Source organism: Neovison vison, chromosome 2, assembly GCF_020171115.1.
Source record: "Neovison vison isolate M4711 chromosome 2, ASM_NN_V1, whole genome shotgun sequence".
Lineage (NCBI taxonomy): Eukaryota > Metazoa > Chordata > Mammalia > Carnivora > Mustelidae > Neogale > Neogale vison.
The window spans coordinates 6818403-6844343 of NC_058092.1; the positions used below are offsets into that span (position 1 = coordinate 6818403).

General features: G+C 63.8%; 1 protein-coding gene across 6 annotated transcripts; it reads left to right on the forward strand.

Moving 5' to 3' along the window:
• The first annotated feature begins 447 nt into the window (after positions 1–447).
• On the forward strand, positions 448–25807 carry TMEM201 (transmembrane protein 201). 6 transcript variants are annotated; one of them, XM_044237105.1, is made up of 12 exons: positions 448–616; positions 7412–7532; positions 8048–8242; positions 9466–9642; positions 11125–11474; positions 12112–12315; positions 17575–17804; positions 20837–20908; positions 21596–21786; positions 22215–22453; positions 22575–22712; positions 23694–25807. In XM_044237105.1, the coding sequence occupies exons 1-12, from the start codon at positions 504–506 to the stop codon at positions 23974–23976; spliced, it is 2313 nt and encodes a 770-aa protein (XP_044093040.1). In that variant the 5' UTR covers positions 448–503; the 3' UTR covers positions 23977–25807. The 6 variants fall into 6 exon arrangements, with proteins under 6 accessions (XP_044093040.1, XP_044093042.1, XP_044093043.1 ...); XM_044237107.1 differs by lacking the exon at positions 22215–22453 and having other exon boundaries at positions 21487–21786; positions 23694–23858; XM_044237108.1 differs by lacking the exon at positions 22215–22453 and having other exon boundaries at positions 21541–21786; positions 23694–23858.
• The last annotated feature ends 134 nt before the right edge of the window (positions 25808–25941 follow it).

Genomic DNA, 25941 nt, shown 5'->3' on the forward strand with positions numbered 1-25941 from the left:
GACGGACTTTCACGTTTCCAGTAACTAATTTTTTGTTGAATAGAGTAGCTTAAAAGCACTGCAACTTGCAGAAAAACAGCTGTTCGAGCACGAGCCGGGCTTGGCCAGCGCTGGGCAGAGCGGACTAGCGCGAGACTACTCGCCCCCAGCGTCCCGAGGCGCTAAGGCAGCCGGACTTCGCAGGCGGCGGCGGGCGCGGTGGAGGGCTGGGGACCCGGCGCCGCGCCGCCTTCCACCTCCCGCCGCGCGATGGCGCGCGCGGCCCGGTGCCGCCGTTTCCGCCGGCGCCCCGCCCCCCGGGCTCGCCCCGATCCCCGATTGGCTGCGCGGCGGGAGCGCGCCGAGTCAGGGGGCGGGCCCGCGCCGGCTACAAAGCGGCGAAGGTCACGGCGCGAGGAGGCGCGCGCCGCCGTCCAGCGTCCCGCCTGCGGCCCTGGGCCCCCAGCCCCGTGGCCCACCGCCCGCCGTCCGCCGCCCGCCGCCCCCTGCCCGCGCGGGGAACCATGGAGGGAGTGAGCGCGCTACTGGCCCGCTGCCCCACGGCGGGCCTGGCCGGCGGCCTGGGGGTCACGGCGTGCGCCGCGGCCGGCGTGCTGCTCTACCGGATCGCGCGGAGGTGAGTGCGCGCGGCCCACGCGGCCTCGGCCCGCCGCTCTCCGCCCGCCCCGGCCGCTCCGGGACCGCGCGGCGCCTCCCTGCTCGCGAGGCCGCGGCGTGGCGGTGGGGGCCCGGCCTGTGCGCCCACGCGCCGGGACCCGCTCCGCACGCCCGCGTCCCGCTGGGGGCTGGGCTGGGAATCTTCGTGGTGGGGAAGCGGCCGGGGGGGTGGGTTCGGGGATCCCAGGAATGCGGGGCGGGCGAGGACGGCCAGCGCGTGGGTTACAAACTTCCTCCCCCACGGAGACGCGCGCCAGCCGAGCCGCGGGATCTGCGGGGCCGCCCCACGCCCACCCCGGCCCCCACACCCTGCGGGAGAGTACCGCGGAGATGGGGACTGCGCTCTTGCCCGCCTTCAGCCCGGCTGGGCGGGCACACGCTGCGATGGACTGACACTAGCCGGCACTTTCTGGTCGGCGTCCGCCGGCTGGGGCGTTGTTCTAATTTCACAGGGGCCCAATCAGAGTCACGACCCCGGCAGCCCCTGGAGAAGGAAGCCCAGGGACAAAAGAGCTGAGTAAATTGTCATTAATTAGAAGAGCCGCCGTGTGAACTGAAGCCGCCTGGTCCTGGAGCCCGCATTGCTAACCCCTGGGTTACACTACGTCCAAGAGCAGGGAAGCCTAATAATCTTTTTTCTTTTTTTTTTTTTAAGATTTTATTTCTTTATTTGGCAGAGATCACAAGTAGGCAGAGAGGCAGACAGAGAGGGGGTAGGGGCGGGAAGCAGGCCCCCTGCCGACCAGAGGGCCTGATGGGGGGGGGGCTCGGACCCAGGGTCCTGGGATCATGACCTGAGCTGAAGGCAGACGCTTAACTCACTGAGCCACCCAGGCTCGGAGGAAGCCGCATATTCTTAAACCAGCCGGTCCTGCTGCTGCCGCCGCTGCTGCTGAGCTGGGTCAATGGCTGTCCCAGGCTTGGCAGGGCTCAGAGATCATGATGACCCCCCGGTGTTCTGAGGGCCCTCCGTGGTGAGGGAGAAAGGTGGAGTGGCCTCTAGTTCGCAGGGCCTCAGGGACAGCCCAGCTGTTTCCACATCTGATCTGGCCTCTCCGAGAACAGGGGGAAAGACAGGGTTGTGAACCCATCCTAGGGACAGAGTGGGTGGGTTTGTCATTGCAGCAAGGGACCTGCAAAGCTCAGGTTCCAGGTAGAAGAAGAAAAGGAACTGGGCTTGCGGTCCCATGGTAGCAAGTGGCAGAGCTGGGATTTGAACCTGGGCGGTCTGGTGGTTCTTCCTTAACCGCCACCATGTGCTGCTTCTCACCCAAGGGAGAAAGACAGGAGGGTGACTGAGTCACAGGTTTCCTGGAGGAGGAAGGGTAGGAGGGACATCAGCTGTGTCTGCAGGGTGAGCCAGACGGGCAGGCTGAGGAGGGGGTGGCTTCCCAGGGGAGGATAGCAGGGGATTGATGGAGCTTCTGGTTCAAGGGGTCCCTGACACTGCAGGCCTCCCACTGTTCTGGTTCCTGCCCAATTTCTGGAAGCTGGAGGGGCTTCCAGGACCAGCTGGTTTTAGGTGGTCATTTTGTACATGAGGGAACCGAAGTGCAGGGCCATGTGGCAGTCTCCTCTGATTCCCAGAGCATGTGGACAGCAGAAGGGAGCTCAGGGCCCGGCTTGTCTCCTGGACACCGCTGCCTCCCAGATGCCCTGGCGTGGGGGGGTGGCACACCAAGGATCAGAGCCTCGGTCAGGCTTCAGTTGTGTTGAGTGTGGCTGAATTGGGGCTTGCTTCGCTCACAGTGCCTCACACTCCTGTGTCTTTAGCTGTGGCTTTTCTTGGGGGTCCTGTTCTCTCCTCCTGGGGTGCTGGCTGCAACTTCCCCTCACCCGGAAATAGGAATCTGGAGACTCAGGGCTGTGTGGGGTTCGCTGGTTCTTGGCAGCCCGGAGGGTACCTGGAAGGCCTTTTCACTCCAGCAGCAAGACACCACAGAGTCATGGTGTGGCGTGGGGACCTCTTTCCTGGTTGGCCTGAGAAGGACCAGACCTCTTCCAGGATGCTCTGAGATTGTCAGAAAGCACGGGCTTTTGTCTGGGCATCGTTAAGTGGCCACAGTCCCGCTCCAGAAGCAAGACAAGCCCTGCAGAGACTGAGCCCTTCTGCCTCTCGCAGGAAGATCGCTGTGACAGCAAGGATCGTGGGCTTTCGCTCTGTGGGTTTTGAATGAGGAGAGTTGTTTCTGGAAAGCGACTTGGGAGGGTCGGGTGGTGGAAACTGGCTCAGGAGCCTGGGGAAGAGGCCCCTTCTCGGAAGTGCTGCAGCCCTCCCAGAGCCTCTGTAGTCCTGCCCGGATCTTTGGTAACTCGGAGCTGACAGCATGCGGTAGTTCAGGCACACCGCCTCCAGAAGCCCATTCTCCAGATGAGGGAACTGGCGCTTGGAGAACTTGGGCTCGTGCCCTCCTCTGGCCTCTGTTGAACAGCAGATCCAGTCCAGCCCTTTGGGTCCTAACCAAGCCCCACACTGGGTCCTCGCTGAGCGCGTGCAGGAGGCCACCACTGTCCGCCCGGGCTGGGAGCATGAATTAAACTTTGTGGGGCCAGCTCGCCCGGCCTCCGGGCTCCTGATGGCTGCCTGCCCCTGCCCCACCTCGACTCCCGTCTCCAGACTCTGCTGCTCAGTATTGTGTCCAGGATCTTACCTTCTGCTAGCATAGCCCTGCGCAGGGCCTCCCATGTCACCGCCCGTGGCACCCTGGGTGTTTACTGGCTTGTGTACTTTCTGGGGTTTAGAGACGGAGAACACCAGCCTCCCAGGTTGGGCAGCAGAGCCTCATCGTGGCGTCCAGAATCCCCGTCTCCCGCCCACCTCCGGCCGCACTCTCCTGCCACCGCACACCAGCCCAGGGGCCAGCCCTCCCCCCCTTGGCCCCGCCGCCCTGCCTGTCTGAATGCCATCTGCTCATTGTGCTCTGCTGGTTGGCCTCTCCTGTGACATCTGTCACCAGCTGCCCTGTGGACTTCTCCGTTCTCCTCCTCGTGTCCGGGTCAGAAGTGGAGAGCCTTGCTTGTCTCTGTCGGCGAGCCTGGCATGTGCTCCGTGAACGCAGGAGGTGCTGGGGCGAAGGTGGGCGGTCCGCCATCCCCAGGCCACGTCTGTCCCCAGAGAGGTGGTCTGGGGGCTTTCGGGCTTGGTGCCGGCAGGATGGCCTCGAGGCCGGGCGGAGGCCTGGAGGCACCGAGGTACTTCTTGGTATCGCTGGTGCGGTGGCCCCAGGGGCACCTGCTTGGACTCTCCTGGCTAGGGCAGCACGCGTTGCCCGCTCGGGGCACAGAAGAGCAAGGGAGGAACTGCCTGGGGCTCGAGCGAGGCCCGCTCGCCTGGGAGGCTGTCCCACACTGTCTCTCGGGGCCCTGCCAGGGACTGCCCTCCTGGCTTCTAAGGGAACCGCCTCCCTGTGCTGGGGACCGTCTCCCAGGGTTCGCGCAGCCCTCCCGCAGCTGGGGTCGGAAGTCTGCCAGGCCCTCTCGGGAGGCTGGGCACTTCTTGGGGCCCGGTGGAAACATGGACACAGGTCTGCCACAGACGCTAAGCCCGCTTGCATAGGGATGGAGCCCATCCTGGTGTCTCGGTGTGACGCGGTGCTGGGCTCCCGGCAGGTGTCGAGGACCTGGAGCCGCGTCCCTCAGAGTGGTGGGTCCCTCCCGGAACAGATGGCCCCGTCCCATGTGTAGGAAATGTCAGGACAGGAGCTGTGTTCTCACTAAATGCCCATCAGAGCTGTGGGGTGGTACCATTGTTGAGGGCGTGTGTTTTTTGTGTGTCTTTTGTGTGTATTTTTTGCCCCCGGGCTGTGGATTCGGGGCTTGTGGAGGGCTGGGTCGGGAGAACGTAGCTGCTCCTTGTCTCTCCCAAGGGGCTACCCTGCTCCTGGCTGCTTCGGGCCTCCTCTGGCTCCAGCAGAGCCCAGGAGCTCAGCACGCTGCAGCAGAGGCTGGGTGAACCCCTCCAGGCCCCCTGTCCGCGCACCTGCTGGGGCCCAGCCTTCCTCCGTCAGGCCGCCTCGCCAGGGCCTGTCCCATCCTTGCCTGTGGTACGGAGCCGTGCTGCCTTACTACCTCGGATGTTGCCCACTTCTCAGAGTGGTTTGTCCTAGAGCCTCCCTGGGGCGGAGGTTGTTGGCTTGGGGAGGAGAGGTTTGGAGGTTTCATGAGGGGACCTGGGGGGCATTTTCCTGAGCAGGAGCAGGAGGGGCGCTAAGCTCTCAGAATAGACAGACCCTCACACTCCTTTGTCAGGCCTGGTCCAGGCGGAGGGGGGTGCAGCCCTCCGGGGCCCAGCAGCACTGGCCGGGGAGCTGACGCTCTTTCCCCCCGGCACCCCGCTGCTTGCTGGGCCAGCCATGGCTCCCAGGCCCCGGACCCTTTCAGGACTGGTTGCAGGGGAGCCGTTGGGGAGGATTCGGTGGCCTGTGGACCCCCACTGTCACCCCCACCCTGGGCAGGGATTACCAGGGGGTGACAGCGACAGGAGGCAGAGCCGGCCCCAGGGACCAGAGCTAATCCCCCGCCTCTCCTTCCTGCCATCCGCTTCCAGGCCGGGCTCATTTCCTGCGCAATGGAGCTGGAGGCTCGGAATGGAAATGATGGATTCCTGGGGCAGCAGGGGCTCCGGGGGCTCCATGGGACGGAAGCTGCAGGTCCTGCTCCCCCGCGTGGGGGCCCCGGGGCCGGTGCCTTTGCTTGGCTCCTGTCCCGATCACCCTTGATTCCGAGGCTGCCGGCTCCTCTGCTTGGTCTCCCCAGAGGGGGGTTGAGGAGGCCCCTGGTGAGAATTGGGGGCTCCGGGGGCAGGTGAGAGAAGTCTCCCGGCCTGCGTCATCACTCAAGGGGATGTGGGCGCTTCACCGAGACACCTATGAACCAGGCATGAATGAGCAGAGGGCAAGCCAGGCGGCAGCATCTTGGCACGGCGGGTTTCCGCACCTCTCGCCCTGCCTGGCACCTCCATCCCCGAATCCGTGCGTGGAGCCCGGGGCAGCTGTCCCAGGGGTCGTGGAGCCCGGGGCAGCTGTCCCAGGGGTCGTGGAGCCCGGGGCAGCTGTCGGAGTGCCTTGCGCCAGCCTCCTGCCAAGCTCAGCACTTTCCTAAACGCCCTGGTTTGATTCCCTCAGCAGCCTCCGTTTGGGCAAGGATTATCATTATCCCTGTTGTCCCCTGATCAGTGGGGGTTCCAGGAGGTAGGTGACTTTTCCCAGAGGCCACAGCACACAGCCGGGAGCACGGGGCCGCACCGCCTGGCCATTTCCAGGCCTTACTCTGGCCTCTTGCTGTTGGCAGGACATGGCGGGCCCTTGTCCACCGAGAGGGCTTTGGCCTGAACAGGGGCAGAGAGTGTGCTGCTGTGGATGCTGGGGGCGACGCAGGGTGTCCTCTCTACCTTGGGGCCCTTCCTTGCATACCGTCGCCTCCCCAACACCTTCCCAGCTGACCACCATCGATTAGGCACTTAGGCCGGCATTGTTCTGTACTTCCCACCCTTGATATGCTCGTGTCCCCGGGTGACAGGTCGTAAGGCTGCCTGTGTGCGACCCTCATAACCTGCCGGTGGTCGGGGGCCGGGGGGGGGTGAGGGAGGGGCCAGGCCAGGAGGTGGCTGTGGTTCGAGTCCCCGGAGCTGGCCCTTCGTGCTGCAGAGCACATTTGTGTGTCTTGTACCATTGGGTCGTGGTAACACGTGGAGGCGCGGGCTCTGTGATGGCTCGCACTGGGCAGCTGCAGGCCAGGCTGGGTGAGGACAAGCTTCCTGGACTCACATCTAGAACTGGCAAAGCCGGGGCCTCTGGCTCGGGGAAGCATGAAGTCGTGGCTGCCCTGTGGAGAGCACTCGGGTGTGGTGTGAGTGCCCACACAGCGGGGCCCAGGCAGCACCTCAGAGCTGGAGGTGGCCTCTGGAGGAGAACAGAAGGGACAGGGGCCATGAGGCCAGGATCCCAGGGCTCAAGCAGCTGCCATCCATTGTCCACATGGTCTCCGGATTCCCTGGGACCCGAGGGGTTTGCTGGGCAGTTGCTCTTCTCTCCCCCACTGCCCCCATCCCACAGCCAGTGAACTGGGTGAAGGCGCCCAGAGCACAGATCCCCCAGTGTCTGGGCTGGGATTATCCTGCAGACCCCACCTGTCACCACATGTGTGGCCAGCCAGGCCCCCTGTGGATGGCCTGCCCCGTCCCCTCCATCAGGGATGCTTGGCTCCAGTCTGAGCAGCTGTCTCTAATCCCTGCCCCTGTGTCTCCTTGGCCTCAGTCTCTTGGAGTTTTCATCTGTGGAACACAGGAGGCTCCTGCCATCTGGAAAGTCCCAGAAGAGCACCGTTTCTACGGCCCAGGGGGAGGCCCAGGGTCAGGCCCAGGGTCTGCAGGCCTCAGGAGGGTGGTCCTAGAGCCTGGCCCCTGTTGCCCCCCTGCCTGAGCCCCAGGACGCAGAAGGGGGGTGGCCCTGGGTTCCCACATAGACTAGCAGGAGCCAAGGGATCTCATGCATCTTCAGGTGTTCCCTGGGGAGGTGGGGGGGGGGAGGTCGCGGGAGCACAAGCAGGCGGACTTCCCCTATTGGCCTTAGGGGAAGCTCCACCTAGCCTCAGCCTCCTTGCTGGTCTTCCTGGTAAACCCTCAGCACGCAGCCAGCCCCTTGTCCAGACATTTCCTCCAGCCTGCTGCATCCCCTGCTCTGGGTCCCCCGTCTTGCTTCCCATAGTGCAGGTGGCAGAGCTCTTCTGGCTGACACGACCCTGTCCCCATCCACAGGATGAAGCCGACGCACACCGTTGTCAACTGCTGGTTCTGCAACCAGGACACAGTCGTGCCCTACGGGAACCGCAACTGCTGGGACTGTCCGCACTGTGAGCAGTACAACGGCTTCCAGGAGGTGCGGGTGCCCCTCCACCCGGGAGGACGACGTGGGCCTGGGGAGCAGGGTGGCGGCGTCATACCCCTGCAGTGGAGGGTTGGGGTGCACACCCAGGTCTTTCTGGCTCCGGCCTGTTCCGTGCCTTGCGTCAGACCTGGAGTCGGCAGGCTTCCTGCAGAGGCCGGGTCGCACGGCTGTGTGGGCCATGCTGTGTAGCTACGGCCCAGCTCTGCCAGGCCCCCAGACACCTGGGTCAGCAAGTGCGGGTTGCAGGGCAGGAGCGTGGCTGCAGTGCAGGGAAACTCCGTGCACAAACCCAGGCGGCCAGCCCGCAGGTTGCTATCCAGCTCCCTGGAGCCGCAGGGTGCCACAGGGTTCCCAGAGCTGCAGGCTGCCCTCTCGGGGCTCCATGTGGCAAAGCTTCTGCCATTGCCTGCAAAGAAAGGGGAGGCTTGAGGTCGCCCCCCCTTCCCTGGAGTGGCGCCAGATGGGGCTCCCCCACTGACTCCACCCATGCACACCCCCTCCCCCAGAATGGCGACTACAACAAGCCCATCCCCGCCCAGTACTTGGAGCACCTGAACCACGTGGTGAGCGGCGCGCCCCGCCCCCGCGCGCCTGCGCAGCCGCAGCAGTGGGTGAGCAGCCAGGTGCTGCTGTGCCGCAGGTGCAGCCACCACCAGACCACCAAGATCAAGCAGCTGGCCGCCTTCGCGCCGCGGGACGAGGTGAGGGGGGCGCGTGGCGGGCAGGGGTTGGTGGCGCATGGTGGGGGGCCCCCCTCCTCCTCCTGCCCCGCGCCAGCCCCACATCCCAGCCGTTCCACCTCGTCCACCTCAGTCGGGGCACCCTTCATGCTCACGTGGTCACAGCCTGCAGGGCTCCGGGCCAGGACGGTCGTGGAAACCCCAGCATCTTAAGGTGTTCCCTGGGGAGGTGGGGGGGGGGTGCCTGAGGGCTTTGTCCTGGGCAAGGGGGAGGTGGGGTCCTGGGGCTCCAGCGCAGGCCTTGTCAGACTGTCGCATCTGTGTCTCTGGGTCCGTCCTGTCCGCTGGCCGGCCTGGCAGGTTGCTGTGGGGTCGGCGGAAGGCGCTCCCAGCTTCTGGGAGAGGAAACTGGGCAGAGCCCAGCAGCCCGTTAGGGATTCGCCTCGTCTGGGCCCACAGTGGGGCCCAGCCGGCCGGTTAGCTAGCACAGCCCAGTCTAGGGGTTCCCTGGCCGCTGGAGAGGAGCCCACCTGGGGCCCAGAGACCCTGGCTTCCCCCACGGTTCTGCCGGCAGGAAGGAGTGTAGCACAGAGCCATGGTTGGGCAGGGGGAGCCGGGGAACCTGCTTAAAGAAGGGAAAGCGGGTGCAGTTTGGCAGCCGGAGCCGCTGCTCTGGCATAGTTGGTGCCAGTAAGAGACCAAACCGGTAACTCTCCGGGCCGCTGCAGACTGGAGTGTTGGGCTCCCCCGGGGAAGGAGAGGTGTGCTGCTGCCTCGAGCCTTGAGTCTTCTGGGCTGTTTCTGAAGCCCAAAGGACCCTTCAGCTCCCACGAAAGCTCTCGGTCCTCTAGTGTTTTCTGGATCCTTGGTCTTAAGGGCAAGGGCAGACCCTGCCTCTGGGCGGGTTCTGTCTGCATCTAAGTAGCGTCAGCCTGGAGCTGTTTCTCCTGGGACTCCCCTTCCTTTCCGGAGCCCAGGAGGGGAGGCTGAGGTAGGGACCACGTCCCAAGTTCCTGGCCTCCTGGTGCCCCTGTGCGGTCACAGAACCTGGCTGGAGAGGCCCCTGTCACCCGTGGGCCCCTGCCACATGACAGGTTCTGGGCTGGACCTGCCTCTCGGGCCGGCATCACCACTGCAGGCCATCCGTCGGGTCGGGCACCACCGGAAGCAGGTTCCAGTGGGGATGGCTTGCTCGGGGTCGCCCCTGGGGGACGCTGAGCCTCTGTCGTGCGTCCGCGCCACAGGGCAGGTACGACGAAGAGATCGAGGTGTACCGCCACCACCTGGAGCAGATGTACAAGCTGTGTCGGCCGTGCCAGGCGGCTGTCGAGTACTACATCAAGCACCAGAACCGCCAGCTGCGCGCCCTGCTGCTCAGCCACCAGTTCCGGCGCCGGGAGGCAGACCAGAGCCACACGCAGGTTGGCGTGAGATGCCCCCCCCCACCACCACTACCCCCGCTGCAGCGTTTGGGGAGTCACAACCTTGAGATGGGGTGGAAACCCTCGGTAGAGGGCTGAGCCCCCGTGAGCGGAGGGCAGCTCTTCAGAGCTAAGGTCCTTTTCCTGGAGGTAGGAGCCTTCCCAGGGCCCCATCCCCATCCCTGTCCCTGTCTCTTCCTGTCTTCAGACCAAGCAGGGGTCCCAGGAAGAGTGACTCCGATTGTGTTGGTTTGTGTTTGTGTGCTGGAGCAGGGTGTGAGGGGGTGGGTATCTAGGCCCTGCTTCCCCGACACGGGCACCGTCCCCCATGGCGCCCTTCATGGTGGGTCTGCCGTCCCACCCCGGGACCCCCAGTTACAGCTGGAGGCCAAACTTTGGGAGTTTAAATAACTTGCAGGTGGGCACACACCAGGATTTGAACCTGGCCCTGTCTAGCTGAAGCTATTTTTAATTATTATCACTACTAGGTTGATGGAATGTTCTGGTTTGGAAACTCTGAGGTAATAGCAGGTGGCTTTAGAAGTAAAAGCCATCCACCCCAGGGACACCTGGGGGGGCTCAGTCATTAAGCATCTGCCTTCAGCTGAGGTCACGGTCCCAGGATCCTGGGATGGAGCCCTGCGTTGGGCTTCCTGCTCACTGGGGAGGCTGCTTCTCCCTCTGCCTGCCACTCTTCCTGCTTGTGTTCTCTCTCTGACAAATAAATAAAAATTTAAAAAAAAAAAATCAAAACAAAACCATCCCCCCCAGAGGCATTCCTGCCCACCCTCTCCATGCCCAGCTGGTGTGGTTTCAGGCTGCACCCAGGCCTCTGACCACAAGGCCACGGCCACGGCCCGCATGCCCACTTCTACACGGCAGGAAGCCAGACACGCTGACCTTTGGCTTTGCTCCTCACCACCGCGTTCCTAGACCAAACAACGTGGCTGCTGTGGTTTTTTGACTTCATTTTGGCCTGAGTTACCCCGGTGTTATAATTCCTTTTAAGATCACAGTAGGAACTTCGATGAGAACTTGACAAAAGGAAAAACTTATTAGAAAAAACGGGTCACCGTAATATCAAAAGCGTTTCTCTAGAAGATGTGGGAGAGCGTAGCCGACCCAGCACGGGGACGTCCGGGGTGGGTGAAGGCCGGGAAAGGCAGGAGGCGCCTCAGTGGAGCCCGGCAGTAAACCGAGAAACAAAGCTGGGAGTGCGGAAGAACTGAAGACCACTGACCGTCAGGAAGCAGGTGGCGGTTTGGTTTGGTTTTGTTCAAGCGGAGCTTGAGCTTAGGACCCTAAGAGCTGAGATCAGGAGTCGGATGCTTAACTGGCTGAGCCACCCAGGCGCCCCTGGAACCAGGTGGATTCTTAAGCAAGCGCTCTGGGGCCCTGGCCAGACCCCCCATGCAGAGCGGGCCCCGGGGATGACCGTTGGTGGCACCGGCCGTCTCGCTAACCTGTCTCTCTCCCCATCAGAGCTGCTCGTCGGCGGCGAAGGCCCCAGTCCAGGTCATCGTGCTCCGCGCCCTCGCCTTCCTGGCCTGTACCTTCCTGCTGACCCTCGCGCTCTATGGCACCAGCAACCCCTTTGCCCCACAGGCCACCCTGCCTCCAGCCCTGCCGCCCGGTGGCAACGGCTCAGCCGCACCCGACAACAGCAGCGCCCCCGGGCCGGAGGGTTGGCAGCAGCTGCTGGGCCTGCTGCCCGAGCACGCGGCCGAGAAGCTACGGGAGGCCTGGGCCTTCGGGCAGAGCCACCAGATGGGCGTCGTGGCCCTGGGCCTGCTCACCTGCCTGCTGGCCATGCTGCTGGCCGGCCGCCTCAGGTGCGTGCGGAGCCCGGTGGGGCAGGACGCGGGGGGAGGAGGACACCCGGAGTCGAGGCCAGGAGGCCCTGCTGGGCGCGCAGCCATGGGCAAAGCTCCGTGGCGTGGCTGGAACGAGACACGGTCCCCCTTCTCCGGCCGCTGGGAGTCGGTGGGGGCAGGGTGGGGGGCAGGTGTCGAGAGGAAACGCGTGTGGCCTGCTTGAGGGCGTTGGTGGCACTTGGAGCCGGCCTGCCCCTCCCTGCCGTGTGCTCCGGCCACCTGGTGTGCTTCTGTCTCTCGGGCGTCTCTGGTGCCGAGGCGGGGTGATGGGCCCAACTCCGTCCCTGGTTGTCTGGGGACCGAGTGGGGCTCTAGCCCCGCCCTCCCCTGTGCACTTGGAGACTGTGGTGAACCGTGTCCGTGTCATCTCGGGGGCTGCGAGGGAGGGTCCGTAGCCTGGAATCCCCCCATTCAGAGTTGTGCAGCACGTGGGTGTTGGAAGTGGGAGTCCGAGGCCCCCGTTTTCCTCGCGGCCCCAGACTCTGTGCTGTGGGCAGGACCAGGGATGGACACGGGAGACTGGAAGTGGCCGGAGGGAGCGGGCTCTTCCCCTGCCCGTCCTGGGCTCTCACCGCCGCCCTCCTCTGTCCTGCAGGCTCCGGAGGATCGACGCCTTCTCTACCTGCCTGTGGGCCCTGCTGCTGGGGCTGCACCTCACCGAGCAGTACCTGCAGGCTGCCTCGCCCGGCTGGCTGGACACGCTCAAGTTCAGCACCACGTCCCTGTGCTGCCTGGTGGGCTTCACGGCAGCCGTGGCCACAAGGAAGGCGACAGGCCCACGGAGGTTCCGGCCCCGAAGGTCAGAGAAGCAGCAGTGACTGCGGGGGGAGGACAGACAGACGGACAGGATCGGAGCAGGGCCCCTCTGACTTGCGTCGTACCTGCCACACTCCTGCCCTTGCCCAGCCTAGAGCCCCTGTCCTTTCCGGCACCATGAAGCTACCCTCCCAAGTGCCCTCTAGCTGCCCACCACTGCCGCTGTCTTTCTGGCCAAAGACACCACCCCCCACCACCCCGAGACTGGATCCTGGGGGGCACCCACACAGCCGGCCTCTGGCTGGCAGCTCCAGGAGCCCCTGCCCTGGCCACACTCTTTCCTGCTTTTCACACCAGGGGTGAGGGGCAGGTCCCTGCTGTCTGCTGCTCCCTTCACTTTGCTCTATCCCTGAGCCCCTGACTCGGGCTGGTGACGGTGGCTGGGGGCAGGGCTCTTGCCGCATGGCCTCCTTGGGCTGCTTGGCATGGATAGGTGCTGCTGAGCACGGGCCAGAGCAGAGCCCCCTTACCTGATCTCCACGTCACTTCCCTGGGCTGTCCTTTTGGTCGTGACTGTGGTCCAGCCAGCTCTTATGGAGCTGGGGAACCAAGAGGACACAGGGCTGCGCCCCTGGGTAAACGGTTCAGTTCCAGCTCCAAGACCTTCCTGAGACACATGGTCCCTTGGCCTCCTTCCCCAGGAACGGAGAACACTGTTCTTGGGTCCCGACTGGGCCTGACCTTGAGTGTGTGGGGCAAGGCTCTTGAGGGGGACGTAGAGAATCCTGCGGCTCCTGTGGTCAGTGAGGGTCTTCTCAGAAGCCAGGCTGCTGGGGGCGTTTGCCCGGTTGGCGGGGGGTCCGAGCAGTTTCTCTTTGAGTCTTCTGCTTTTCAGGCACTGCTCCTCCTTCTGAGATGCAGCTGGCTTTGCCCTTAAAGGCCAGGGCCCAATCCCAGTGGTGGAGCCCTGTGCACCGCACCCCCCCCACCACCTGCCGCAGGGGCTGGGGTACAGGCCTCCCGAGCAGAGGCTGCCCCACCTGGCTGGCAGCAGAGGCCTGAGTCTTCTTGGCCTGCTCCCCTGCCCCCCTGCCTGCGGTGTCCCACTTCCTCCACTGGCCCCTGTAGGATGCCTGGGGAAGGTCGTCACTCCCTGCGGATAGCACAGGGCAGGGGCGCAAGACTGGCACACATGACATTGGGTCGTTTGTCACCTTGTCCCTCGCTGTCCTGTCACTAATCCTCCTGGCACCACACCCGGAGGCTGCTGAGGCTCCTGCTTCCCGGTTCCCTGTGGGGCAGGTGAGAACCCGGGGACAGAGCCACTGCTCCCGGGAAAGTACGCCTGCTAGTCACTGGCTGCTTCCAGCCAGGCCCTGGGCTCTTCCAAGCTTCAGTTTACCATCTGAGACGAGAGGTGAGCCTTTCTCCAGGGCCCCTGAGTGCTGATCTTGGTGTGGACACACTGTGGACACGGAAGTGCGACCCGCATACAGGGGAGGTCGTTAGCCTAGGGTGCCATCTCTGAGCACCATCCCAGCAGGTGGGCGGGCCCAGGGCCGCCCCCGTCCAGCGCTCTGCACTCTGATGACTCCCTCCAGGGCCCGTGTGGTCTACTTCCCGTCACTGAGTATCAGTCCCCCTCCAGATAGGCGCCCAAGGGTGCCAACCACTCCCCATTACGTATTGGAGCTGGGGGAAGGCAAAGCAGAGGACATGCCCGTGAGAGTCACACTCAGCAAGGGGCCACCTACTAACTGAGCCTGAGGGGCAGGTGCCAGGCCCTTCATGGAGTCTGGGCCCCGCCATCATGGTCCTTATATGCTCATGGGGTCCTAAGAAGCCACCCCACCCCACGCACATGCATGTGTGGCAGCCGGGGCACGGCCCTGCACCCGGGGTAGGAGGGGGTGGTCTGGAGCTGCCTCCTAGCTGTGTGGCCCGTTGAAGCCCCCACCTGGCTGGGCTTGGCTTGTTCTCTGCAGAGAGGGAGGTGTAAAGTGACCGTCCAGGAAGGAGGAACTGGAAGCGAGCCCTTCAGGCCTGGCTTGGCTGTCGTCGGGGGAGCGGGGAACGGCCCACTGCCCATCCCTTCATCCCCAGTCAGCCTGCCGGGGAGGGAGAGGCGGCGGCAGGTGCCAGGCCAAGAGCCCGTGGTCTGTTGGCTGTGCGTGCCCTCGTGTACGGAAGCGCCCGTCCTCAAGGAAGCTGACGGCGTGATGCTAATGATGGCTTTTCTTGGCGTTGAGTAGAAGCAGGACATCTGTGTGTATGTGTGTATTTAAGTTAAATTATTTATAATAGCCACAACCAGCTCCCGTGCTGGCCAGGAGCCCCCGCTGAGCAGATGTCTTTCCTGCCCTCTAGCGGGGAGGGAAAGTCACCCTCATGAGATGGGCGTCCTCGGAGTGCGGCGTCCTGGGCGTTTTAGAGTTCTGCGTGACTTTTTTTTTAAATTACCTGTCTGTCCTTTGAAGTGCGTTGCTTGGAGTGTATTCCACGCCTTCTGATGTTTGCTGGCAACAGCTGAGGGAGTGCAGGCAGCACTGGGATCGGGGCTTATTAACTGGAAATGCGTCGCCCTGCCCGGGACCTCTGTCCCCTCTGCTGGGGACCTGCGGTTGGGGTGACAGTCTCCAAGATGTTGGGGGGGGCCCACTTGGCTGTCTTCTCGCTCCAAGTCTGGGGTCCCCACCGTGGGTGGAGCAGCTGCCTCGACACACCCGCCTGGGGAGGAGCCCATGTCCCTTCTGTCCGCGACTGTTGCCACGTGTCTCGCCCTCTCTGGTTGTTGGTGACCTGCGGAGGACTGGCCGGTGACTCTGTCTTTGCTGTAACCGGAACCCCGGCCGTAGATGTCTGTGTTTCATGCTGTTTTCTCAATAAATGCCTCCGGGGCTCTGCTCCCACCGGCAGGCGCCAGGCACCATGTCTTGTTTGTTCTTTCACGTTCCTTCAGAGGCTTCTGGGCCGGGGCAGGGGACTTCAGGGCCCAGGCATGCCCTCGGGAGTCAGGTTTGGGTGCTGGCGATGCAGGCCCCAGCGGCTCAGGGCTCGGCTGTCATCGTGCCCTGCTGGGTCCTCTTTCCCCGTCTCAATAAACTGCTGCTTGAAATGTCGTCCTTTCTCCTTCCGTTCCCGTTTCGGACTGGGATTGGCTCGAAAGAGACCGGGTGGCCCCCTTAGCGTCAGATGGGACATGCCGCCCGCCCCGTCCCAGAACCCGTTGATGCAGTGGACGTGCAGACTTGGATTTGGGGCTCAGTGCCTCTCTGAGCTGGGATTTGAGGGTGCGGGCTGGTTTGGGGGGGCTGCTTGCCAAAGGAGGCGTCGATACCTTTGAGCTCGCTGGAGCCTGGCAGAGGTTTCCAGGGACCGTCTTGCTGCGGAGCCATGAGAGGAGCACCCTTGGCACTTGATGAGGCTCTGCTAGGTGACTGATGTCCCTGCGTGTCACAGCAGGAGGGGTCAGAGCAGAGAACTGGCTCCTCCGTGCCAGCGTTCTTGGAATCAGATTGGGAAGCGCTCCCGTGCCGGACGGCTGAGACTCGAGCTTGCCCCAGGTGTGAGCAGGATCTGGGGAAGCGGGTAAGAGCTGGAAGGACCCTGGAAGCGTCTCCTGGGCACAGCTGACCACCTCTGAACCCTGCAGCCTGATGTGGAGCCACTCCCCTCACTTGCCGGATGGGGGAAAGTGGGGGTAGTGGGCTCTGCGGTGGGGGCGGGCCCTGAGTGCTGCTGCCCTCTGCTGGACAGGCCCGCCCTGCCAGCCTACCGGGTCCCGGAGGAGGCGCAGGCCCCTGCAGGGGACAGAACTTCCCACGCCATCAGAGCAAGCTGGCCAAAGGTCCCAGTGTGCCTTCCCTGCCCCTGCAGTGAGGCGGTGGCCCCCTGCCTCTGGCTCTTCCCCCACAGTGGTGGCACCGTCCTGCCACGTGGTATCACTGTTCTACGGTGACAACAGAATCGATCTGTGTAGAGCCAGAACCTTCCACAGGTGTCTGGGGGTGGGGGCAAGGAGGTGGGGGTCTGACGGGCTTGGGCGGAACAAGTCAGCGTGTGGCGTGCAGGCGCATCCTGCGGGGAACTGGCCAGACACTTCTGGTGACGAGCTTGATGATTTCCTGCCATGATTTCCCCACGTCCCCCAGACCCAGGGGCCCTGCCTTTGCTTCTGACATCCAGGTAGCCTCCTGGTGTTTTGGAATGCACCAAAAGATCCCATGATTCTCTTAGGGGCCAAGGGCGTACCCCACGCTTGCCGCATGGAACTTGTTTAAAGCAAGGGCTGGGAGTGAAAAACAGGGACATCAGCAGAGTGTGACTCTGCTAGCGGTCCCCTGAGCATTTGGTCACGAGGGGCGCAGGGTGGGTCCCTTAGCCGGCCCCCGGCTCTGCTGCAGGGCCTGCGCCGGCCTGCCTATCCATCGGCACCTTGTCCATGGCCCCAATTGTCCCTTGGGACTGAGGTAAGGCTGGACCTCCCCCAGCTCCGTCCGAACGGCGGACTAATGTATTAACTGCCTCTGTCCCTCCCCTCCTTCTGTAATCGGTTGCCTTAATCAGAAGCATGGTTGACAGTCTGGCTTGGGGCCACCGAGTCCTCTTGTGTGATTTGTCCCATTCTCGAGTTAAAGAGACACTGTCACCTTACGTCTTTTGGGCAGCCTTGCGATCGTTTACTGGTCTTTTCTAAGCTGGAGTTAGGCTTGCTTCCCCAAGAGCCACTTCCTGGGGGTCCCCAAGCCCGATCGCCTCCCTCTCCACTCTGCAGGCGGCTTTAGACGAGGGAACGAGACCAGAGAGGAGCAGTGGGATGCCCGGAGCCGGGTCCTGGGGAGCAGGGGGCTCCCCGAGCTCAGCCGCCCCGTCAGGAGGCTCTGGGCATGGAGTGCCAAGGGGCCGGGGGGAGCCCAAGGCCTTTGGCCTTCACTGGGTACCTGGCGCGGGCGCGGGCATTTTCGCTTCAAGGCGAAGGGTTGGCGTGAGGTTGGCAAGGGCGACAGTGTCACTTTAATCCCGAGACCAGTAGCGGAACTAGTGTGCTGTGAAGCTGAGGGGCTCGGAGGGGGCATGCCGGGAGGGCTGGGTCACGCTGGCGCCTCCGGCCACCCGCTCCTAATGGCGTGAACGCGGTCGGACTGCTTTTCCGCTTCAACTAACGCACGCCTCCCTGGGACCCCGACTCCGGCCCCACCTGGCACCAGGGGAGAGGGGCCGGGACCTGGGCGGAGGCCGCCTCCAGAGCCCCCCCCCGGGGCTGACCCTCCTCTTCTCTCCCGCGCCCGACGGGCTTTTGCAGGTGTTCCCCACGCGTCGCGGCCGGCCTCTGCCCCACGAGCCCCAGCCTGGCGGTGTCCTGCCCGGGCGCGGGCCCCTCGCCGTCGCTGTTCATCCCCACCCCGCCCGGCTTCCTGCCGCTCGCCAGCCAGCAGCTGTTCCGGTCTCCGCGCCGGGCCTCGCCCTCCTCGCTGCCGGGCCGCCTCAGCCGGGCCCTCTCGCTGGGAACCATACCCTCCCTGACGCGGGCAGGTAAGGGGCGCGGCGCGGGGGGCTGCCGGGGGGGCGGGCGGAACGGGGCTCAGATCCTGGCGCCGCGCCTGCTCAGCAGCCGCCTTCCTACTCTGAGCCTCCGTTTCCCTCCAAGAAAACGAGGCTCGTAGCAGAACCTGCCTGTGGGTGTTAGGGTCAAACAAGCGACACTTTCAAAGCACCTTCTCGAAGGGCAGCGGGCGCTCGGTCGATGTCCACATGTTGGCCGTGGCCTTTCGCCGCTGTACTTACTGTCCTCAGGACTGCCACGTTTTGCCATCCTAGCTTGGGGGCTGGAACGTTTGCCCGGGTTTATTGAGTGCTTGCGGCCTGCAGGCCCCGGCACGACCAACACCTGCTCCCTGTCCCAGGACACGCCCCATCTTCACCTTTCGCAGCAGAATCTTTCTGGGAAGTCAGTTATAAACTAAATCTGCTGTTTTCTCCTCGGACCCTCACGGGAGCACCTCTGTGAGGGTCCTCGGTGCTCTGGGAAGCCCCCTGGGTGACCTGGGCTTGCCGCCTCCTTGGGCTGCATCCTGGGGGCTGGCTTCCTGGGTGGCGGGTTTGGAAGTGGGAAGCCACGAGCCAGGATCCCAGCCTCCAAGAATGTGGGCCCTCTCTTGGTTAATCCGGCTTTGGTAATCTGCAACGGGTGTCTCGTTTAAGCCCCACAGCAGCTTTGCTGGGCTGGGGGCTCCGGCTCCAGTCGGAGTCCCCTCTGAGATTTGGTTCCCCGTCCCCCGCCGACCGTGACTTGCCCAGGGTCCCACTGCAGCTCAGAGCTGGGCTTTGTGCCCAGTTGTCTGGCTCCTGAGCTCAGGCATCCTTCTGGATAGAGGGTGCGTCACACCACAGGAGGGACAGGGCACACTGTGGGTAGGGTTCACAGCCTTTCGGGTAGGGCCGAAGGTGTGATTGTCCGAGTACAGATGCCTGGACTCCAGATGGTTCTGTGTAACCAGAAGTCAGCAGGCTTATTGGATGAGCCGCCCTCCTCCGCTCATTCAGCAGCGCTCCTGATCCCCTGCTTGTGTCCCTGGGGGTGGTCCCCGGTCCCTGGAATTCCCTGAACGTGGGAACCTGGGAGGCCCAGCAGCTGGGCCCTTCCCCTAGAATGTTCTGTGGAGCTGTTCATCAGGCCTTCTGGGTAGGGGTGAGGGTAGGGCTGGTGGAGGCCAAGGTGGGGACAGGGACACAAGCTCCCAGGCCTCTGTAGGACCAGTTCAGTTCGGGTCCTGCCAGGCCCTTCTAATGGCCATCTTGGGGACAGAGGTGCAGACTGTGGGGGAAGGCTGCCTCTTCTTTTGCTCTTTAAAATATGAAATGAGCAGGGCACTTGGCTGGCGCAGTCAGTAGAGCATGGCACTCTTGATCTCAAGCGCCTGAAGAGAAGTGACCAGTTAATGTCCCGCAGGGTGAAAGGCAGGGACTTAATCTCCGAGGGGCCCCTTACTGCTCCTCTTGTTCCCCATAGGGCAGACGCAGGGTTGAAAAACAGCCCCAAGCCCCCCTCCCCACCCCTGGAGAAAAGCCCACCAGCTACCGGTCTGTTGGAGGCAACTTGGGGGTGCTCAGGCGTCCCCATCTCTAGCCAGGCCATGCGCCATGGGGGTCTTGTGAACCCCTGATGTGGGCAGCTGAAGTGCCAGGAGTTGTCAGTTGGGAGCAGCCAAGTGGGTCGCCAGCCCCTGACCCTGGGAGGGCCTCGAACCAGAGGCCATACCTCAAGCCTGAGGTGGGCATGACGTCAGGGAAGCTCCTAGAGGAGGGTCCTCAGCAGACGTGGCTGCTGCTGTTACTATGGGATGGGAGTACGCGTGACGGCAATGACCAGCGGCTTCGCTCCTCCAAGGTAGTTAAAGGCCATTTTGCTTGTATCCCGAGTTCATACTCGGATGCTTTTCCTTTTCCCCTGAGCAGAGACGTCCATCCGTTCTCTGTGACCCTTGAAGAGAACTTGGGGCGGGAGCGGGCAGACTGCTGAGGGCGCCAGGAGCCTGGCACCTCCCAGCCCGGAGCAGCCCCTACTACTGGGACGAGACTCCGAGACCGTGCAGGGCTCCCCGTGCTCGCCGGCCCCGGGGGACGAGCCGGGGGGCTTGCATTTCAAGCGCCTTGGGAGCTGTGGGTGGCATCCCAGAGCCAGTGCAGGCCGTGGCGGCGGATTTCCCAGTCTCCCTGTTGCCCTGCGGGGCTGGAGGCAAGGACCGCAGGGCACCTCTGCAGGATGCAGGCCTGTCTCGGGTCCTCTGGTGATGGGCGGGATCCCACGGCCTCCCTGCGGGGGGCGGTGAGGATGGGTTTTTGCAGCTCCTTGCCTCCAGGAACCAGGTTCCCATTTCCTGTGTCTGTCTGACTCTCGCTCTCCTCTACTCCTCCCTGCTTCCGGCCTTATCCTTGCGTCCCTACAGCTCGTGCCCAGCAAAGACACTGCTCTCCTAGCATCCATAGAACAGGTTCCAGAAAGGCCACGTGGCCACGCTTACCCAGACACAGGGCTTGGCCTGGGCCTGTGTCCGTGGGCCTTGTAGGGGAAGGGGCAGGGGACCCTCGGGGCCCCGAGGGCGGTGGAGCAGCAGCCGCTCCGGGCAGCACGCGGTGGCCGCTGGATCTTCCCACACTCAGCGCTCAGCCGAGCGCCGGGGACAGGATATGTGAGGTGGGGTCTCCGCCCTTGGGGGGTGCTTGACTGAGGAAAAGCAGCGTGTTCGGTGCTCCCTGCACTGTGCCTGCCGGCCCGGTGCAGCCCAGGCCGGCGGGCACAGGTTAGCAGGGGGCGGGGACCCCAGAAGGCTGAAGGAGCGGCTCTGGGGGAAGGGGGCCAGGGCGGCTTTCCCCACGAACGGAGAGTGGGCGAAGCGGATCTCGGACAGTAGTTCATGGAGTCGCTGGAGAGCCCGTGTTTTTGTGAAAGCCTGACGTGAGCGACAAAGGTTCAATGTCAGCAGATCAGGGACTGGAGAGTGGAGGGGGTGGGCAGCTGTCGTTTCCACGGGCCCGACACGTGGCACCCTTCCCTTTCCCTCCAGACTCGGGGTATCTGTTCAGCGGGAGCCGCCCCCCATCTCAGGTGTCTCGATCCGGAGAGGCTCCTGTTCCAGGTAAGGACGACGGGAAGCTGCTTTCGATGGGGGGGGCAGTGTGGGCGGGAGTTTCCGGACATCCGTGGATAGAACAGCAGCGTGGCTAGCGTGAGCCGTAGGGTCCGAAGGGGGCTGGTGTTCAGGTCTCAGCCCTGTGTCTCCAGCAAGTGCAGCCCTGGGCAAGTGACTCATATCCTGTGCCTCACTTTCCTCTTCTGTCAAATGGGCGCAGCGGTTTCCAGGAGTCGATAGAATGCTGTCGCCCTTATCGGGGATGACTCCTGGCGGCGCGCACTCAGGACCCCGCCAGGAGCAGGGCTGGGGCTCCCCAGCCTTAGTTAAGTCAGGAGTGCCCTCGGGGCAGCAGGGATGTGGCGAAGGGTCTGTGATCCTCTGGTCGCCCTCAGCCCCCGGCAGGCTTCCCTCTGTCCCCTGTCCTGGTGCAGCCTTGCCTTTCTTCCCGGGTTACTAGAGCAGAAGCCCCCGGACCGAGGAACAGCAGCCGCGGCGAGCGTAGCTGTGACAGTGGGTAACGCTCACGCCTCGTCGCCAGTCTTACCACAGGTCCTCGTGTCTGTCCTCCTCCTGCCCTCCAGATTACTTCTCTCTGCTGTCGGGATGCTATCCCTCCTCCCCGCTCCCTTCCCCAGCGCCTTCCGTGGCTGGCTCCGTGGCCTCCAGCTCTGGCTCTCTGCGCCACCGCAGGCCCCTCATCAGCCCGGCCCGGCTCAACCTGCAGGGGCAGAAGCTGCTGCTGTTCCCGTCACCCCCCGGGGAGGCCCCCAGCACGCCCAGCAGCTCCGACGAGCACTCACCCCGCAACGGCAGCCTCTTCCCCCTCGAGCCGCCCCAGGCCCCGCAGAGATCGCCGGCGCAGGACACGAAGCTCAACATGGGTACGATCCTCTGACTGCCCTCCTGGCCAGGCTGTGACAGGGCCGCTGGTCACTTGCAGGTGTGGGACGACCCAGCAGGAGGTCACACACAGCCTGTCCTTGCCCTTCCCTGGGCACGTGAGGCCACTCTCCTGAGCTCCAGACTCTCCCGGCTGGGCTTCTGGTGCCCTTGAACCGTCATAGATATTGCCCTCTGTGGACTGATTTTATTTTCTTCTTTTGCAACTGACCTTGAGGGGCCTTTGTTTTTTGGGATGGATCAAAAAGGCATCGTGCCTTGCAAGCCTGTGCCTGTCTGGTCGTAGATATTTTTGTTTTGCTCAGATGGTGGTGTTCTGAGAAGCATTTTGAAATTTTTTATATCAGGCCTTAACCTTTACAATGTAGAACTTTCCCCTGAATGTGTGGATTTGCTGTGCTTCTTACAGCGTCAGAAGATTTGGCCACAGTGGGCCTGGATACTGGCCAGACAGGTGGAAGGACAGGCTGACATCCCACGTCCCAGCCTTGGCCACCCCCCTGCCCCACCTCCTGAAGCCTCGCTTGTGGCCATCATCTGCCAGAGCCTGCTGGGCACAGAGTTCGCTGCTCCTGGTCCAAACCAGCTCCCCTCGCGGCAGCTACGCAGCCGGGTTATGAACGAGGACCTGGCCTCCCATTGCCCAGGGTTAGGGCAAGTGGGCAGGGCCACGTCCAAGGACGGTCCTGGGATTGGAGGTGGAGCCACCCCACGTCTGTCCCTGGGGGTGAGCTGTGAGCACCCGCTGAGACACCCCTTTTCTCTGCAGACATGAGGTCGGGGCCAGAAAGAGGCAGTGCCTGCAGCAGCCGGTCCATCAAGAAAGAGGACGACTCATCCCAGTCGTCCACCTGTGTAGTGGACACCACCACCCAAGGGTGCACAGAGGGGGCCACCACCTGGAGAGGTCTGTGCTCCGACCTGGGGGAGGAGGGCAGGGTGGCTCGGGGGGGCCGTGGGTCTGCAGCCCCCGCCTCTCCTGGTCTGTCAGGGACCCTGAGAGAGAAAGCTTTCCAGGGCCCTCCAGGGCCAGAAGTCCGTGAGATAAGCCCCCCAGCACCTCCGAGTCCAGCCCCACGGGACAGGCAGACAACACGCCCCTGCTCTGATCAGGGTCTGGATCCGCCCCTGGCCACAGGGAGCTCTCAGATCTGACCGAAGGAACACAGCACCAGTGAGAACGTAGTGCCTCGGCTGTGCCAGCTGCGTCTCAAGCACCCCGGAGCCGCAGGGGGGGCTCCTGTCGCCAGCGCAGACACAGAGCGCTCCGGCCCTCGCACAGGGTCCCGGCAGGACACCGACCCGGAGTGCCTGGCCCGGCGCGGAGCTGCGGGGTTCCGGTCCAGCTCTCCTGCGTGCGGGCCGCGGGGCGGGAAGTGAGATGAGCTCCTGGCTCTGTGAAGCCCCGGGCGCGCGGTGGGCACGCAGGAGTCAGCCCAGGGGCATCGGGGGTCCACGTGTGTGAGGAAGACGGACGGACAGGTGTGCACAGGTTCCGAGCTGACCGGAAATAGGTGCTGCCTCCCACATCTGGCTGGTCTGGAATGTGACTCAGCAGCCTCAAGATCCCAAGCACAGACTTGGGGAGGGAACCCCAGCCCGGAGCCTGGATGGGGCACTTCTCACTCTGCTAGAGCCCCTGTTCCTGCCTGTGCAGTGGCGGTCGCCCCCCAACCCCCTCCCCAGGGTGCAAGTGCAGGACCCTCTAGTGCCCGTGTGGTAGCGCGGGCTCAGGAAAGGAGGCGCCTCATTGACCAAGTGACCCCCAAGGGCAGGGGTCTTCCTGGGCGGGGAGGCCCCTGGGGGGCTGGGTCGGTGGTCCCCTGCGCAGCAACCCCACCACCCACCGGTCCCTCTTCTGACAGTGTCTCTTCACTCTCTCTCCAAGGTCGTTTCGGGCCCTCCCTGGTCCGGGGCCTCTTGGCTGTGAGCTTGGCTGCCAACGTGCTCTTCACCTCGGCCTACCTGTACCAGGTCCTGCGCTGAGCTGCGCCCGCAGCCTCCAGGTCCCTGAGGGGCTCAGGGGTGCCCCGGAGCATGCTGCTCCCACCAATGCCGGCCTCGGAGCCCTCCCCGGGGCGCTGCCTCTGTCGTCCTCTCCAGGGCCCGTGACCCCCTGGGCCCGTCCTGTCCTCGGGATCCCCTCCTCACCTAACAGACCGCGGGGCTGAGCGTGGGCAGGGCTGAGCATGGGCCGTGAGATCACTCTCTCCCTGCCCGTCTCCTCGGCCGACGTCACTTGTGTTTGGTGCTGACCCTGATCCCGAAGCCAGGGATCCCCAAGGGGCTGCGGGACCCTGGGGTCCCCTCCCGCACTGCCCAGCCCGCCCGGGCCACTACTACTGTAACTGCCCAGGAGCCGGCTGCCCCCCAACCCTGTGCTGCGGGCCAGGACCACCTCTCTGTACTGTACTCTGGTCCCACGCCGCCACCTCAGGTTCCCTGGGGGAGGAGCAAGGGACGGTCCCTGTATCACTCACCCTCAGTCCTGCCTGGGGAAGAACAGAGCCCTTGGGCAGGCCCCCTTGAGGACGGGCCTCCCCTGCCCCCGTCTCGCCCTGTCCTATCAGTTCAAAGTCTGGCCTGGCCTCTGACTCTCCTGGCTGGGGAGGTGGGGGCCTGGGGTCCCCAGCCCAGGGCCCCTCAAGTTCTAGTGTAAGCACTTCTCCTCCCCGTCCCCCTGCCAGCCTCCCTGCTGCCCTCGTGTGCCCCCATTTTGTTACCTCCAGGGACCTGCCCAGGCCTGCACTTCTGGGGCCCTCCTCCGTGCGTGGGGCTCCCACAAGGGCCTCACTAGAGCCCTCCGCCTGCATTGCCGTGCAGGACAGGCCCGGGGCAGCCTGCAGGTCTCCAAGGAGACCGAACCCGACACCCTGCCCTGCCACCAACCTGGCCCCTTTTGGTCCCCCAGGACCCTCCTTCCTTCCTCCCTTTCGTTGTGCTGTCACCGTGGGCTCAGTGTGACCTCGGTCTCCAGGCCACCTCGGCTGGCTTTCTCTCTCACCCCACTCCCCAGGCCCTGCCACTGCCCTGCCTACTGCTCCCACGGATTTGCCCCCTGCGACCCTCCGCCTCTGTGCCAGGGGTCCCTTCCTGCCCCTGAGCAGAGGAGGGAAGGCCCTTGGTCTGGCACAGGGACCACCCCCACCCAGTGCTGTGAGGACTGAGTGTGCGTGTGCATGTGGCCCTCAGATTTCCCCCACCCCGTCCCCACTGCCCTGGGCCTCAGACACAGGCAGGCAAGCAAGTGCGTGTGTGTCTTGCACGTGCCTGTGCCCCTCGGGGAGGGACTGGTGGCCTCGGGGAATTCTGAGACTTGCCCGTAGGGGAGGTGGAGGGGAGCATTGGCGAGGACAGGAGGAAGGGTCTTTATCATTCAGGGATAAAGTTTAATTTTATTTTTCTACACATTTTTGCCAGGTAAGGCATTCTGCTGCTCAGCGGGATGCCCCCAGTTCTCCCTACCAGGGAGGTTTCGTTTTTTTAAGCCTTGGGTGCTTTTTTAGTAATTTTTTTTACCATGTGGGGAAGGAGTTGCTCTGACCTCCCCCTCTCTCCTCTTCCCCCCGCTCCTGTCCCGAGAGCTGTTTCCTGCCCTGCCTCCCCGCCAGCACACGGGGCGTGGGGGGCCGGGGGCCGCACCGGGACCCCAAGTCCGACTGCCAGGGCTGATCCCAACGCACAGGTGGTGCTGTTTGGCCCCTGTTTGTGGAGCGGGCACGTGTGTCAAGTTTTTTAATTTTATTTTTGCCTAACAAAGCCAAACTCCACTCCCGAGTACCCTTCCTCTGGCTCTGAGGAAGCCCCCAACACAGAGCGCCCGCCCCCTCCTCTCGGCCCCTCCTGCCCGAGACCCGAGGTCCCAGCACCCCGCAGGGGCAGGGGAGAGGCAGGGTGGGGAAGGGGGCTTGCTTACGTTTCTTTCAGGCAAAAAACACAACCTTATTTTTCTTTATAAAAGCAAAAAAGGAAACCAAAAAAGATACCAACCTTTGAACTATATACCTCAGTGCTTCTTGTCTTCTGCTCACTCGGGAGGCTGGGCCTGGCGGGGAGGGGTCCCGGCTGCAGGCCGAAGGGCTTTCACCCATTTCTTCAACACAGCGTTGAGAATGGGGTCTTGGGGCTTATGGTGG